The 18,212-nt window shown below is 45.0% G+C and overlaps 1 protein-coding gene across 1 annotated transcript in view; it reads right to left on the bottom strand.

The window, feature by feature from the left end:
• Positions 1–18,212, bottom strand: part of LOC126235774 (protein FAN-like) — a 163,455-nt gene that overhangs the window by 111,103 nt on the left and 34,140 nt on the right. Inside the window, exons 3-6 of the mRNA XM_049944576.1 lie at positions 16,522–16,615; positions 16,317–16,430; positions 5,871–6,056; positions 5,551–5,622 (exon numbers count right to left, since the gene is read on the bottom strand). Coding sequence (XP_049800533.1) covers positions 5,551–5,622; positions 5,871–6,056; positions 16,317–16,430; positions 16,522–16,615 — 466 coding nt within the window. The remainder of the gene's footprint in view (positions 1–5,550; positions 5,623–5,870; positions 6,057–16,316; positions 16,431–16,521; positions 16,616–18,212) is intronic.

An 18,212-nucleotide genomic window follows, 5' to 3' on the forward strand; every position in this document is an offset into this window, starting at 1 on the left:
CCCACACCCAGAGACACTGCCACTTCCTTGGCATGTTAAACTTCTTCCACAGCCATCTGAGGAATGCTGCTGCTATGCAGGAGCAGCTCACCATGCCCTCCATGGCGCCCATACAAAGGGGAACAAGCTGATGTTTTGGATGCCACAAATTGAAAACAGCTTCTCTGCTACTAAATGCTACTTGGTGGATGCTACCCTGCTCACCCAGCCCCATCCCACCACCACACTTGCCATCATGGTCGATACCAGCCAAGGCACCATCCTGCAACAGCACAATGGCGACACCTGACAGCCCCTCACTTTCGTGTCCAGCAAGCTCTCTGCCGCTCAATAACACTGGAGCATGTATGCCAGGGAGCTCCTTGCCATGTACAAGGCAATCAAATGCTTTCAGCTAAAAGTGGAGGCCAGTCACTTCACGATATTCACCGATCATAGGTCCCTATCATTTGCCCTTGCAAAAGAGTTTGACCAGTGCTCCTCACGTCAATTCTGGCAGCTGCCGTTCACACCTGAATTTACTAATGACATATGTCACATTGCTGGAATTGACAACATCACTGCTGACTGCCTCAGCTGCACCTGCACTGTCATCTCATCCATGGACCAGAAGACACTTAGGACTGCCCAAGAGCACAAAATGAAACTCACTCGCTTCCGCATGGATGCCGTTACTGGAATCCACTTTCAACATAGACTAGCTCCCAGCTCAGACAATGGTATATAGTGCGACATATTCATGGGTCACTGCACCTGTACCTGTCCACTGCTTTCTGCAAAGCCACATTGACCAGTTACATAACCTAATGCACTCCAGAGTGCTCATGTCTGCCACTCTGGTGATGGACTGCTTTGTGTGGTGAGGTATTCAGAGGGGCTGCTGAACTTGAGCCTGCACATGCCTCACCTGTCAAAGTGCCAAGGTCGGATGCCACATAGACGTCTCTGTTGCTACTTCCCAGATATCGGACATCACTTCACCACTGTTTACATGGATCTTGGCGGTCCTCTACCTTCTCTGATGGCTGCCGCTACTTCCTCACCGTGGTAGACAGGTTCACCTGCTGGCCTGAGGCAAAGCCAATATCTGACATCACTGCCACCACGGTAGGCACTGTCTTCATCTCCACGTGGATTGCCCATTTCAGCTGCCTGCAGGACATGACTATGGGCCACGGACAACAGTTTATATCTGCCCTATGTCACACACTAACAGACATCTGCAGCGCTGACCTCTGCCTGACATCAAGCTACTGTCTGCATCATATCCTGAAGGCCATCTCTCACCTGCCACAACAAAAGTAGATTGCTGTCCTGCCCTGGGTACTCCTCAGACTCCACAGTGCTCACAAGACTGACTTTTAGACATCTGCTGCCGACCTTGTTTACAGCCAACCACTCGCATCCCTGGTGACTACCTGGAGCCTGAACACCTGCCCACAGATGTCATCCCTGAGTTCGTCGCCATCTTGCAGGACTGTATGGCTCGCCTGTGACCCACGGCGAACACAGGGAATTCATTCACGGTGACCTCATGTCATGCACACATGTTATGCTGTGCATCAGTGCTAACCAGACCCAGTTTCGACTGCACTGTTCTGAAGAGGTACCCCAAGACATTTACGTTACCTCCATGGCACCCTTACCACTGTTTCAGTCAACAGGCTCAAGCCTGCTTACATGCTACTCAATCCCACATCATCCAGCCCAGCCACCATCCTTATCAAAACCCCACAGATGCCCACCTCTGACACTGCCAGCACCCCCAATGATGCCACAACCACCGATAGCACACCAAGCACTCCAGCTGATGAAGCCCCTTGATGCCAGCCTCCCACAGTATGATCAAGGACACTGTCTCACAGCACCCGGAGCAAGCACTTTCAGTTGTCAACCTATCCACATAGCCAACAGGCAATGACATTGCACTCTTGCCTCCACAGCCCCAAAGTGACAACAGTGTCCAGTGCCTGCCTACCCCTGCGCATGCAGAACTGCCACTGGCTCGGGATGATGTGACCCGGCTGCCCCATCCCATGTGCTGGCAGCTTACTCATTGCTCACATCAGCTGCTGGCACCGTGCCGCTGCTGGCTGACATGCAGTGGACCAGCACTACGACAACTGACCACCATGACCATTTCACACTCGGTGACCTGAAGTCCGGCATCTGCCCCCATTGCTTGAAAAGCAATGGCAGTTGACGACACCACCACATACGTTCTCACCGCAGGTACAAGACATGGTCCCCACCGGTACCAGACTTCACTGTCACTACCTCACTCACCACCCGCACTCTGCTCTCGTGTGGGTGTGGCACCAAGTGGCAGCCTTTCACTGCACAGCTAGGTTAGCAATTTCGAATGTCCCTAACTCACAATGGCCTTCTGCTACAGCAGGGAGTTTCTCCTTCATGTGTTACTTCCATCCCAAGCTGTCGATCCTGTCACATGACCAGATACCTGCATGCTATAGCCGCTGGCTACTGGTAGAGGAAAATCGCTCGGTCTGTGGTGAGATTTCCACCAATCTGCTGACCTAGCCTTGACCAATCTCCATCTTCTCCTTGTAGTGTCAACACTGATTCCTACTCTACACATGCACTGCTACAGACATGCCAGGTGATGACATGTACTGTGAAGTCTACCATCTCTAACCCTGCTATGCAGATGGGCATGTAAATGGTGTTTCGTGCTGCATCTTCTGCCTAAGATTATTAATTCCATGCCTCGTTCTGGAATACTGCTGTGCTGCTGAAACTCAGAGATGAGACTGTCAACTTGCTTGGCATCCACCTTTTCTAGTGCGCCATACCTCTTTTCCAGCATCAACCATGCTGACAAGTGACTTTGTTTAGAACTTACGAATTTCAAGATTATTTCATGTGTTTCTTTGTAGTCACATAGTCAGTAATCAGATGTGTTCCTTGACCACATGTGAACACTGGTCTTTGTGCGGCACCTATCACACCTTGCTCTACTGCTCTGTAATTGACTTATAAGTTAGGTAAGGAAACATTGCTAAATTAACATTGGGGGCATTATAGTGCAGAAGGTAGGGCCGTTTGCTCAAAAGTTTCCATGAAGATGACTGCGGTGGCTGGGGAGAGTGGGGAGAGCACATTGCCACTCCATCTAATTCCTCATCATATTTTCCCTGCCTGAGGAAGTATGTTGATGACAGGCATATACGTATCAAATCAAAGCTATTCCATAGGATTTGCTTATGTAGGATGTGAATTATCTCTTCTGTAGGTATATTAGTGAAGAGAGACTTGATATTAAAACCAAACAAAATGTCAGTTGACTGTGTCCACCGTTCCTTAATCAGCTTTACAAAGTGAGGAGAATCCTTTATGTAAGAGTCTGTTTGTACCACAAGGCAGTGTAATTTAGGTGCCAGATGTTTTGCTACATAGTACATAGGGCAGTTGTTCCTGTTCACTATAGGCCTCAATGACTAATCCTTCTTATGGAGTTTAAGAGTTCCATAAATTTAGGAGGAATGGGAACTGTGGTTACGAGTCTCCTTGCGATATCAGAAACAGCTCTTGAGTCCTTTATAAGGGCGTTCATATTCTTGACTATTCTAGCTGTCAGATCACTCCTTATTTCTGTGTAATGGGGTCGCACAGCAGCTCGTCCATTTTCTTTTGATATTCAGAGGTGTCCATCAAAAACGGTAGCATTTCCTTTATCTGCATGTAGCACTACAATATCCTTGTTATTTCTGAGCACTTTTATGGCCTGTCTCTCTTCACATGTAATATTATGTCTGGCTGGCTTTCCACCTTGTAGCATTCTTATGGCTTCCTGCCTTAACTTTCTGCTTCAACCTGTAGTACTTGTTGGCGCGACACATACACAGAACCAATGATATCCTCTGCAGGAATCTTTGTGGGCTCAACTGTGAAGTTTAACCCTTTGGAGGGAACTGATATTGCTGTCTTAGTGATGGTCTGCATTGAGACATTTACCGTGGCATGGGCTGCAAGAAAACATGCCCACCAAAAGCTAGCTGCTGATCTGCAGACTGTAAGCCAGACATTATGCGAGTCCCTCCCACCATGACTAGTTTATCACATTCTAGGACCAATACAATAAAGTTCCACAGATATGATGTATTGCCATCAATGATTTGCAATAAATGGGGACACCTTTCCTCCTGTAAAACCTTTGGCTCCCTTGGTGAACAACCTTTTTTGGGTACCTGACTCGGCAATTTTGAAACCAGCAGTATTTTGGTGATAAACTGATGATACATTTACAGACTGGTATCAGGATTTGGACACTTTCTGAGAGTTACTTCAACATCTTAACTCCAGACATGAAAGCATACACTTTATTATAGAGAATGAAAAACAAGATAATTCGCTGTTTTTACACGTCTTAATGAGATGCAAAATCAACGACATACTTGGACATTTGGTGTATCAAAAACCCCTTCATAAAATCTTAACTTATAGGCTATAAGTTGCCACAATCTGGCACATACAATGGGTATTCTTGGGACACTGATTCACCAAGCTGATAGCATCTCAAATGCAAACAACATGTAAGCATATTTGGAACATCTCCAAACTTGTTCCTAGTAAGTAGGTATTCATTTAATCAAAGATGATGTGACTTACCGAACGAAAGCGGTGGCAGGTCGATAGACACACAAACAAACACAAACACACACACACAAAATTCAAGCTTTCGCAACAAACTGTTGCCTCATCAGGAAAGAGGGAAGGAGAGGGAAAGACAAAAGGATGTGGGTTTTAGGGGAGAGGGTAAGGAGTCATTCCAATCCCGGGAGCGGAAAGACTTACCTTAGGGGGAAAAAAGGACGGGTATACACTCGCACACACACACACACATTTCAAACTCTTTGTCTTTAAATATGTCTGCTTGTGTCTGTATATGTGTGGATGGATCGAGCATGTCTGGGATGCTCTCGGTTGACGTACCACTGCATGTCTTCAAACCCCTATGACATTTCAGGAGCTCCGACAGGCACTGGTCCAAGAATGGGATGCTACACCCCAGCAACTGCTCAACCACCTGGACCAGAGTATACCAAACCATTGTGCGGCTTGTGTACGTGTGCATGGTGATCATATCCCATATTGATGTCGGGGTGAATGAACAGGACACAGTGGCATTTTGTAGCACATGTGTTTCAGGATGGTTTTCTCAACTTATCACCAATACCATGGACTTACTGATCTGTGCCGTGTGTGTTCCCTATGTGCCTATGCTGTTAGTGCCAGTTTTGTGTAGTGCCACGTTGTGTGGCACCATATTCTGCAATTATCCTTAATTTATGAGCATGAGTGTGGTTACCCCATGATGCACATACACTCTCTCTCTCTCTCTCTCTCTCTGTGTGTGTGTGTGTGTGTGTGTGTGTGTGTGTGTGTGTGCATACACTCTGCCCTGCTTACTGTTGCAAAAGTATATATGAATATATCTAAACAGCACTAAAGTATGAGTAGGATCTGAGTATTACCTTGACTAATATTAGGAAATCTACTATTTATCATAAACAATAAATGTACACTTACCACCTGCCTCAACAGAAATCTTCTTTTAATCAGCCTCTTTATATCCTTCAACTGAATCTTCAGTACTGGGTACTGCAACATGTACAAATAATTAACATGGAGCTTGATGTACTCTCTCTCTCTCTCTCTCTCTCTCTCTCTCTCTCTCTCTGTGTGTGTGTGTGTGTGTGTGTGTGTGTGTGTGTGTGTGTGTGTGTGTGTGTGTGCGCGCGCGCGCGCGCGCGCGCGCGCGCGCACATGCGACTGTATCAATAATAATGTCTGACATTATCAATAACAATAAAGCGAAGAACATTAACATGTGTAAAAAGATAACCTACAGGTTCAATATTATTGTAGGGTTGAAAATACAGCCTCTGCGATGTCAACAGTATCCTTCCAGGATTCACTACAAGTGGTGTTATCTTGCTTCCTTGAATTTCCATAATCACTTTTTCATACAGATCTTCCAGCCATAAAGTATCAAAACTGACACGTGACTGCCGTGAATATACAATAGTTGCTATCTGCAAAATAAAATGACATTCCATTAATTAAATATGCTACAATTATTGTAATTAGTGACATGCCACTTGCATAAATCATAAATGTAAAGTCCACATTATGAGAGAGACAGATAGCATTTTCTGAAATTATTTGCTAATGTTAAACAGACATCAGTATGAACAATTATTTGAAACAGAATAAATATTTTGTCATTGGGAACTTCAGAGAAATGAAGCACTGCTTCCCAAAAATAAGAAATTTTTACAGTAATTCTGAGCCGTGCTCCGGCTCGCGTTTGTGCTGTTGACAGGTTGACATCGTGTATTTGGATTACGACCTCTCGTTTTTTTAGTGCGTTCACTGGCGCCACTATGTTTGCAAGCTTTGTCTGTCCATGAGTGGCAGCAGCAGCGTTTATCGATAGTGAGTACTGTGGTACTATCTTTGGAGCGACCTTTAGTATTTCCAGGTTGTCGTGTGTCGGCAGTTCAGTTGGGACGGAGCAGCTGTGAGGTCGGACAACGCCAGTACTCGCTGAATGAGCTGGCAATATATGCACTGCCTGATGGAAGGATGTGGTCACGAGAGTGCATGACCACATCGAGGCCCGGATTCAGTGAGTTTAAGTTGAATGGATCGTTATATTCGAGTAGTGCAACTTTCACTTGTGTGTGTGTGTGTGTCCTTCCGTCAAAGTGACCTCATGCCATCAAGCTGTCAGTTGGCGGTTTTACACTCCAATGTTTTCCTTGCCTAACTTCATTGGCAACGGCTGATGGTTGGTCATTCGGTCGGTCGTTTCAGTGGCTGATGTGTATCTGGTCTTTCGACCGTTTCTGTGTTCTTTGCGTTCATGTCCATGTGCAATTTGTCTTGTTGCTGTATAGTGACTGTTTTAGCATTGAGTTGTTGTGGAATTGTCTTTTGCAGTTCCATGTGCATCTAGTCAGATTTTGAATAGGCAGTTTGGTCTTAACCCTGCCTGCATAGTAGGATAGTTTTTGGCTGCCTGTCTCACCGCTTATGCAGCTTTAGGGACTTTTCTCAGGTCGATCCTTGGAGCACTGTCTGTGGATCACTCCCTTATTTATTTGGTCTGATTGTGTCAATTGTTTAAAAATAATATTTTGTTTAAATTATTCCTATTACTTGTGGCCTTCAGCTGACAAATAATTGAATTCTTTCTTAATAATAACTTCAGCCGTCAGTATAGCTTGTGTTACAGTCAATTTTTTTTTAATGATTGTTTTAAAAATTATTCTGGTATTTTTAACATGTAATTGTCTTCCTCATTTGTAATTCCGACCTTCAGCCATTAATTGCTCTGAAGTATTGCTTGTGGCCTTCAGCTGACAAATAATTTTGAATTCTTTCGTAATAAGGCCTTCAGCCGTCAGTGTAACTTGCGTTACAGTCTATTTCTTTAAAATGATTGTTTTTAAAAAATTATTTCCTTAAATAAAGTGCACGTGTTTACTGTGCAACCAACGGTATCTGATTAGGCCCCATCCACACCTTTTCCTGCTTTCCCTAGGTCCCACGTTTCAAATTCTATGACTTGAAAACAACTGAACAGGATACTATATTTTCTCCTGTCAGTTTGAGGCATTGTTGCAGATGTAAATGTAGACAACAATCAAAGTAAGAAGAAGGCAGGATGGGAAGTATATAAGATTCAGGGTTACTCAGTTGTCACCTGATAAGTTGGGTTACAAGTGATAAATAGATTGATGCAAAAGTTAGATAATAACAGAGCAGTATCATCATCATCATCATCATCATCATCATCATCATCATCAACATCGTTACTTCTACTACTGCTAACAACTTCAACAAAGAGAACACCGCCACCAACAAAATGAAAGTGCTGAAACAGTAAAAGTAGCAACTTATTGTACAGTTGAGGTGTTGAGTAATGTCGGGCACATAAACAAGGTTGAAGATCACGTTCATTTTTTTAAAAAAAGACAAGTTCTGAAATTTGAAAACTTCTGATAAAACTTTCAATGTTACTTCATTTTTACAAAATACTGTTCTGAAATTTAATTTTTTTTAAACATAATTTCTTATAATCAAAACAAAACCACAAGATGTAATATAAACAACAGGCGCTAAAATCTGTTCCCATAGCAGTGTCAACTTATTCCCTACTTCTGCTCAATATATATTGGTACATGTCAGTACTGTTCGTAACTATGTCATCACGTTTTCAACTGCTACCAGCCAAAATGTTCACTGGTGCTAGAGCAGTGGCAGAGTATAGTTATATTGCAATTTAATACAAGTGTGTTATTTTATATCTCTGCTGTTTGATGAGTCCACCCCGACAGCTGAGTGGTCAGTGCAGCTGTCTGTCACGCCAAGGGGCATGGGTTCGATTGCGGCTGGGTCGGAGATTTTCTCTGCTCAGGGACTGAGTGTTGTGTTGTTCTCATTATCATTTCATCATCATCAGTGGAAGGCAACGGGAAGCCACCACTGGAATCACCGTCCTAGATGCTCATGCAGTAAACCTCTCTGACGAGGTTTCCCCCATGACAAGACCTGCCATAACGCAGAACACAAAGTTTTTGTTTGATGAAATCTGCATCGAGCAGTGGTAAGAAAAGCAAGCAGGACAGTGTCACCACACCAGGGCAAGAATGGTGTTATGAGCTACGTGACCGGGAGTAGGGTAATAGGTAATAGTGCAATAAATGCACACAAGAGCCTTATAAATAGCTGTGAATTTTTTGAGGCCACTACACTACACTAGGTGAGAAACAACTGGGCTCCACCAGCTGCAGCAGTGGGTTCTAGACTGGGTGTGTATGACCACCTCCCACACTAAGTCTACCTTGTGGGACTCAGTGCTGCTGACCTGCCTCTGTCAGACCCCTGCCAGAGGGCAGAGGGTCATGTCCCGAGCACGGCAGTTTTCACTCATCGCTACGGTAGACACGAGCTGGGCCTGAGTCACCAGGGTGCAGATGCTCTGCAGTGGAACACAGTAACAGCACAAAAAGGACTAATGTCAGGGCCCGGCCAACTGAAGATGTCCAGGATTGCTGGTGGGCTGATGTCAGCACCACATGGCGATGATGCGTGTACATCTTTGCTTGGGCAGAAGCCAGCCATACATTGGCCATCACTGCCTGCCGTGCTGGAGTGGGATGTATCTGCCTCTCACTGTCAATGACAAGATGTGTAATGGAAGTCTAGTAAAATATGGAGTGATGCCTGAAATCAGTGTCACCTCCTACAGAGTGTGTCAGGAGATCTGATGTTGCAACCAGTGGACAGTGGAAGGTGCACCGACCCATGCAGCGTGACATCCAAAGAGCTATGGTATCTTCGTTGTGGTCATGTGTGTGTGAGTTGTGCTTGTGTGAATGTGTGGGATTTGGTCTGTTTTGTTTTAAGTCACAAAAACAACTCGTGTCACATGCGCCCATGTCAAAAGTGTAGAACACGAATACAAAGAGAAGAGTTAAAAACGATTACACGTGAATCCCAATCAATGGAAGAGAAGACAGCTAAAAGCAGGTACATGGACAAAGGTCTATAAAATATGCCATAGAGTAACAGAGGTCCTGGAATAAAGATTAAATGTCTTTCGCTATATTACTGAGACAGATAAAAAGTAAAACGTGGTCGACGGCGTGCTAAAATGGCCGGTAACTCAGATGGTAAACACAAATGAGACACTAAGTGGTTCAAAAAAGGGCATTCCATCAGGAAATGGTGGACTGTTAAAGGTTGAGGACAGTGAGCACAAAAATGGTGGGGGAGCATCACTTAACAAATGGTGATGCTAAAAACAATGCCTGATGTGTAACATAGCTAAAATGATCTCCTCATGGCAAGAGGGCCAAGAGGAGGTTGTCCAAGCTGCTGGAAGAGGCTTAATAACCCAGAGCTCATTCCCATGAAGGGAGCACCAGCGGCGATGCCAAAGTGACACCACCTGCTGACAGACAGTAACATAGAGATCATCAGAGTGTAAGAAGTAGTGGGCTAAGGTACAGAACTGCAGCCTTGGCAGCAACATTAACATCCTTGTTTCCTATCAGGCCGACGTGACCAGAAACCCATATAAACAATACAGTGGCTCCATCAAGAGTGAGCAAGTGACAGCTTTCCTGGACCAGTTGTACTAAGGGATGAATGGTTTACAGCACACACAGGCTTTGTAGGGCACTGAAAGAGTTTGAGTAGATGACGCAATCAAAAAGCCTGTGTCACCAGATGTACTCCGTGGCCTGATACAGAGCCAAGAGCTCTATTATAAATAGTGAGCAGTGTTCCGGAAGCTGATACTGAAAACACTAGTGCCAATGATGAAGGCACACCTGACATCACAGTTAGTCGGAGAGCCATCAGTGTGCACAAAGGTGCTGTCACAAAGTTCCTTGTGAAGGTCATAAAACTAAAGACGATGGAGCGAGGCTGGAGTAATGTCCTCAGGAAGCGAATGAAAGCCAAGGTGCACATGGGCCCCCACATGAAGCCAAGGTGGTGAAGGGTTCACAGCAAACAGGAAAGGGGCAGGTAGCATGAAATTAAGCCGCCAGAGCACGAGCTGAAAGCGAACTCCAGGAGGTAACAGAGAAGAGGGATGTGTCCCATACTGGTGATCATAGGAGTCATCAAGGGAGGTATAGGATGTGTGGCCATGCACAGCAGACAAACAGCATGCATATCTGCTGAGGGGAAAGTCACGGTGGTAGGACACTGGTAGTTTGGCAGCTTCTGCGTACAGACTCTCAACCAGGCTAGTGTAAAATGTACCATTGGACAACAGATGCCATGATGGATAGTACTGAGACAGCATAAGAAGGATGGATATGCAGATGCATAAACAAAACACCCTAGTCTAGTTTTGAATGGATAAGGGACCAGTACAAATGGAGGAAGTATGACTCAGGACACGTAGGACACTGAGGGCTGCGTACAGCAGGCCGCCGCGTAAGACACATGGGAGGACCAAGGAAGTTTCCTATTGAGCATGAGCCCCAGGAATGTCATAGTTTCAATGAATGGAAGAGCAATAGGCCCAAGATGTAAAGACAGTGGAAGAAACCAACTGTGTGGCCAGAAATTAATACAAACAATTTTGTCAGTGGAAAAATGAAAGCCATTGTCGCTGCTCCAACAGTACAGATGATCGAGGCATCGCTGAAGATGCCACTCAATGAGACAGGTCTGTAGAGAACTGCAACAGACGGCAAAAATGTCAATAAAAAGGGACCTGGAAATGCCCAATGGGAGACAGGCCATTATAGAGTCAATGGTGATAGCAAAGAGGACAACACTCACGATAGAACCCCGAGTCACACCGTTTTCCTGGATAAAGATGTCTGACAAGGCAAAACTTGCAAGTACCTTGAAAACTTGGACTTTTAAAAGATCCTGAAGGAAATGGGGCATGCAGCAATGGAAGCTCCACACACAGAGTGTACAGATGTCATAGGCTTTCTCAACATTGAAAAACACGGCTGCAGTATGGGAGTTCTCCAAGAAACCATTCATGACATGGGTTGATAAGGTGACGAGATGGTCAACTGCAGATCAGCACACTCGAAATCCACACTGTGCAGCGGTTAGCAAATTGACAGACTGGAGCCAATATGCCACTCGGCACGAATTATGCATTCTCTCACCCTGCAAAAACAGCTGGTGAGAGAAATGGGGTGGCAGGTAAAAGGAAGGTGTTTGTCTTACCAGGCTTAGGAATGGGTATGACAGTGGCTTCACGCCAGCATCTGGGAGACATGCCCTTTGCCCAGACGCAGTTGTACATACGAAGGAGAAAGTGCTTGCTCACAAGAGGAAGGTGCTGCAACATCTGAATGTGAACATCATCTGGCCCTGGGGCGGAGGATCAGGATGAAGTGAGAACATGACCTAGCTCCCTCATACTAAAGGCGGCACAGTAGTACTGATGATTCTGAGAACAGAGGGGTATCTCTCAAGCTTTCTTCACTCATTTCCGATGGAGGAAGGCAGGGTGATAGTAGGAGCAGCTCGAAATCTCTGCAAAATGGGGCCCCAAGGTGTTGGAGATAGCAAGAGGGCCCACTATGACATTGTCTATGTCAGGCCGGAAATTGGGGAATGGACCTTGGTCCCAGAGGGCAGTCAGATGTTGGCCCATATGACAGAAGAGAACTGTTAAAAGAACTAGTAAATGAAATCCAGCTAGCTTTTTTGTTATTCCGAGGAGCACCACAACACTATGCATGCAACCATTTATAATGAATGCACTTTGTCATCGTAGTATGATGGTTAAAAATATGGAAAGCACGTCTCCGTGCATGAATGGCATCACGGCATGCATCAGTCCACCAAGGGACCAGAACACGGCGCGGTAAAGAAGTGCGAGGAATGGAATGTTCTGCAGCAGTAAGCATAACGTTTGTAAGATATTCTACATGGTCATCACAGCTGACAAAATGTTGTTGTCGAAGGTCACAAGGGAGGAGTTAAGCCTCCAGTTAGCCTTACAAAGCTGCCATTTGGGTGTGCTCATAGGTGGGGTAAGAGTCAACAATCGGATGGCACATGGGAAATGGTCCCTCGACTGTGTGTCAGAGAGAACGGTCCACTCGAGATGATGGGCAAGCTGGGCAGCGAAAAAGGAGAGGTCTGAATGGGAATAGGTGTGAGTGGAGTCTGAAAGGAACATGGTTGCTCCTGTGTTAAGGTGATTGAGAATGTCAGCCAAGATGGCACCTCGCTGATAGATTCTGGGAGAGCCCCACAGGGGATGGTGCACATTAAAGCCACTGAGCAGCAGAAATGGGTGAGGCAGTTGCCCAATAAGCTGGAGAAAGTCTGCCAGGGTGACACCAGATGACGGAGGGATGTAAATGGTATAAAGACAAAAGATCAAGTGAGGAACGAAAATGTGGACCGCAATAGCTTTGAGCCAGGTAGTCAGGGAGATGGGCTGACTATGATCATCATCCTTGATGAGCAGCATGACCCCTCCCCCTTGAGATGAAATGCCATCCTTGGGGTGAAGGTCAAAGTGGACCGGGAAGAAATGTGAGAACTCAAAGCGGCTGAGGACACAATTTTTGTTTCCTGGAGGCACAGTTCAAGAGGATGCTGCAATTCTAAGAGCAGCCATAAGTCTTCTTTGTTGGATCGAAGGCCATGAACATTCCACTGGAGAAGAGTCATGATGAGGAAAAAATGAAGAGGTGTCACCTCAGCAGCTGCTGAGTGCCAGTCTTTGAAGACTCACTGTTACAGGGCACAGGGGCAGGAGGAGCCTGCTCCACGAGCTCTACAGAGACATCAGCAGTCTCCCTCTTTCATTCTGTGGAGTACAGGACAGAAAAACGGTTGGTGGTGTGCATCTGTGACATGGAGGTCAGCCGAGCGAGGGCATCACGTGGCTACAATGTCGAAGAGGATCTCCAAATCAGCAAAGGAAAAGACGGTTTTGTTTGATTTCTTGGAGCCTTCCAAGTTGGCAGAGGAAGACTCAGATGTTTTTTGGCTGTGGGGACATAGGAAGTCTTCGCAAGAGTATTCCTTCTGTCCTTTCTGGTCTGCCGGTTGTGTAGCAGGTGACTTCGTCCGATGAGGCATAGGTTTGGTGGCTTGTTGCACAGCTGGAGGAGGAGATGGGGACACTACCATGGTGCTGGGCGATTTCACAACCATGATGCTAAATTTGAGGCCACATGTCTGCGTGGCCATGTCTTTCGTGGAGCAAGATGTAGCAAGAACAGTACTGTACGTACCAGATGGTAGACGCAGGGTTTCCAACTAGTCAACAATTTGCGAGTGACTGGGTAAGGCACTTTTCCTTCACCCGGTCTCTTGGACAGCCCGCTCATTGAGATTCTCGGGAGGTGGGGGCATAGTTTCCCTTGCAGTTGATAGTGAGGAGAAGGAGGTGGACAATTGCCCTTGTGAGCATCCCTACCACAGGTTACACATTGGGCCAGGTGTTGACAGGATTCTCAAGTGGTTGTAATGATGACACTGGTAGCAGCGCATCAGGTTTGGAATGAACAGTCATACTGTGATAACTTTGATCTCTGATGGAAGAAACCCTCTACCAAAAGTGAGAAAAAGAGTGCATGTGGGCACTAAGGATGCATTTACTTTTTTCACCACCCAATGGACTGCAATGACACCCTGATTAGAGGTACATTTGGATTTCTATCTCAGTCAGACCACTGAGCAGCCTAGTGTAAATAACACCACGGGAAGAATTAAGCATCCGATGGACCTCAGCACGAACAGGATAGATGTGGAGGAGCGAAGCTGCAAGCAGTTTTTGTGCTTCAGAATCAGTAGTAGTCTCCAAAAGCAAAGCGCCATTGTGTAAATGAGAGCAGAATTTCACAGGGCCAGCAACTGCATCAATTCCTTTCCGAAAAATAAATGGATTTACTGTGACTGATCGTCTTCAGTACATGAAACCACAAGGAACAATGGTGCAGCTACGAAGGTCTTTGATTTGTTAGTCTCATTCCATTTATGTTAGTAGACATAGACTGAGATGATGTTTGGCTCAATGCAAGAAAATCCCCACGATTGCCAGTGTCTCCGATGGCACACTCCTTCCAACTGGGAGCTCCCCTCAGAAAGGAGTCCACCTGCCTTATGTGAGTGTTCATACCTCAGGTCACACCTACCGAAAACCTGACAGACACAATCGGTAATTAAGGATGGTAGCAGCTCAGACAATCACCCCTCCCTGGCTCTGGCCTTTACCAGGGGGTACGTGCAAATCTTACCTGTCAACCCAAGTCTGAGAATTACGCACTACCCAGTCACCTGTCGCACATCAGATTCTTGGGCTGTTCTTCAGGAGTGCACAGGGAGGAAGAAGAAAAAGACGAACCTCAAATGCCAAAGTGGAGGAAGGGTAGGAGAAGGGGAATGAAAAAAGAAAGAAGGAACAAAAGACAATGGAGACACTGTTCTGATATCAGCAACTAAATATGCAGAACACATTTCCAGTAACATCCCAGATGTTCCCCAAGAGAGGGGATAAAGAATAGCAAGAGGATATACATGCAGCACGGAAACAAAAAGGTGCTGGAAAGGCTGAGGCCTTGTGGTAGCCAAGCACAAAACCGTCAAAGAGTGGAGAGACCCCTGGGGGCTGAAAGTGTGTGTATTGTCTACTTTAGAAGAAGGCTTGTTTAACAGTCTTTTTGTTGTGCCTGCCTGCGACTTAACATCTTGATATATAGTGAGTTGCAATCGTCCTTTACATAATACTGTCATTATTCCACCCTGGATTTTCCGTTGTTTGATTTTTTGAATAATAATTTAGGATGAGGAATTGGATTTGTTGAAATCACAGAGTCTAGGGATAGATTTAGCTGTTGTGAATCTTGTTACACCTTTTTCAGATATGTCGTCCAAAGATGTGTTGCATTTGTGGAGGATGACACAGGGGGTTGGTCAAACAAATAGTTATTGCAAATAGCAAGACTGCACACTGTCAGATATACATACAGTATTTAACAAAAATTCTGAATATAGCAGGTGAATTAAATAAAAACTTAGTTTACACAGGAATTCATATAACATTCTTAGAAAATGGCTTTCTAAGATTACTGACTGAAAAAACCTTTGTGATACTGACAAGCGGGGGACTGAGTCAACAATTAAATTGCTGAACACTAAGGACTCTCATGGACAATATGTAATATCCAGGATACTAAAGTACTATGCTGCATATGTTAAGCCCTTAAATTACCCACATTTGTAATTTTCGCTTTAGGAATAGTCAGTTTCTTCAATGACAAACTACTTCATAGTGAAATTGCTTTACAAAAAGGGACAAGACAACGGGATAATGTAGACAATTTTAGACATGTTTGTACTTCCTGTGTTACACTGTTGATTGTGCTAATATATACCCAGCAGCTGTTGTCTGCATAGGATATGTGCAAATTTTATTTTATTTATTATTTTCTGACATTAATTTCATGTACCGACATGTTCCATGACCATGGAGAATTGTTCCTTAAGTTGGCCCTATGGAACTAGACATGTAAAATAAAAAGAAGTACAAGCATTACACATGTTTGTGACAATCCATTAAGTTTGTAGGAGACATTCAGTTTGGATTCTTTTATAACAACAGTGCTTTATCAATAAAACTTCCTTCATGAATGGGCAAATTGTATTTTTGGTTTGTCTAAGACCATTAAAAAAATGTTTATGTGGCATATGATTCTGAAGTATGTCCCCTTTGTGATACAAAACACATTTATAATTCTGCGGATGAAGTGAACAACTTCAAGCAAAAATTAACTTACCATACTGTTCTGTTCAGCAGCTGGAAGGGTTGAAGCACGATGAAGTTGACAAATCTGCAGTAAACAATCACTCACTTTTGCATAATTGAGAAGAAACAGGAACTGCCTTTTCTCCTGTAATAATAAGATTTCATTTTATTGGATTTACAAAATATATATGTGCATATCAAAATGTATCAGTACTCTGCTCTTGTATTTGACTCACATTTTTGAACGTATATGGTGCCAAGATATTTCTTTCCAACATTTCTATATACTGATTGCATTCAATAACAATAACATTATTCTGTGCTGATATCCTGTAAACAAACAAAATTATTTTTCAGCAACAAGTAACCATTTAAACACACACACACACACACACACACACACACACAGACACACAAATAGTGGCAAGCAGAAGCTTTTATTTCATTTAATGAGACATTCTCAGTGCAGAGAAGACCTATAAATAGATAGAAGTATGGAATTTTACATCATTTTACATTACCAATGGTACTATTTATTTAATTAATAAGAGAAGTGACAATTTTAATATTATGATAGCTTTTAGCAGTTAATGTTCTCTTTTATGAAATGGAATGAAATTCTACTTGAGAGAGACAATTATACAGCAGACAATTACAGTCAGAAGCCTGGAGATAGTCAGGACAAAAGTCCTGAAAAATGATCATCACTAAAGCAAACAGAAAGCTAGTTTTGAACATAATGAATAACAACAATGCACCATACAAGTACAATTATTTGCTGATACTGGCCTGTCACAAACTGAAATTTAATTCTTCTGGAGGTAAAGTCAAAGATAAGTGAAGATTGGAGAAAAGGAAGATGATGATGAAGGCTCTCTCTCTCTCTCTCTCTCTCTCTCTCTCTCTCTCACTCTCTCTCCTCCACATGATAAACCCAGTCTAGCGGCCGCTGCTCGGCTGGCCGCTTAGGTGGCACAGCTGCTGCATGGCTGGCAGACAGCGCCGCACGTAGAGGATGCGCGTAATTGCGCGGCGGCGCTTTGAATGATCGGCGACTCACAACACTTTTCCCCCCTTTGAAATTGTTGCACAGGTCTTGATGGAGGTGTCCTGGAGATGGCTAATGTCCATGGGCGTTGTTTGACTCACCGTAAAGACTCGAGGAGGAGGCTTCCCGTACGGACAGAAGTGTCCCCGATGATAACGGATCGAGATAACAGGAGACGTAGGGGTCGAATCTGCTGGGGCCCCATGCACCAATCTGCCCATTGCGGCAAGTCCAGTTGATATGACAGGAGACATGGGTGACGTGTCGGCGTCCATTGGAGGAGGAGGCGAGTAGATTTGCTCTGACAGAGGATGGTCATCCGGTTCCTCCATGGGCACGTCTCCTGGTGGTGTCCGTTCTTGTGCTGGCATCGCGATGACGGTGAGAGGGCTGCGTTGTGAGTATTGAGAGATGCCAAGATCCCGAGCATCAGGTAGAGCCAAAGGTGGTGTAGCGGCATTCTGAACAGGCGATGCTGGCACACGAGGCCGAAGCTGGTCCGAATGATGCACTGCAACACCCGTGTCAGTCTGTATTTCATACAGGGGTCTGCCACGGTGTCTTAAGATGCGGCCCGGGCTCCATTTTGGCCACCTGCCATATCCCCGTACCCAGACGAGGTCGTCGCGGTGAACCGGCCAAGTGAAGGCACCCGCGGCCGTGAGGTGGAAGGCCGCAGAAGATGAAGTAGCGTGCGGGGCTGTCGGCCATGTAAGAGCTCAGCTGGGCTGTGGTCGCCCATGGGGGTGAAACAGTAAGACGCCAGAAACTGGAGAAGTGCATCATCAGCAGCAGAAGAAGTCAGAAGTTTCCGCATCTGAGCCTTAAATGTGCGGACCAGTCGTTCAGCCTCAGCGTTCAGCGGGACCGTGACATGCA

Source organism: Schistocerca nitens, chromosome 2 (assembly GCF_023898315.1).
Source record: "Schistocerca nitens isolate TAMUIC-IGC-003100 chromosome 2, iqSchNite1.1, whole genome shotgun sequence".
NCBI classification, from domain to species: Eukaryota; Metazoa; Arthropoda; class Insecta; order Orthoptera; family Acrididae; genus Schistocerca; species Schistocerca nitens.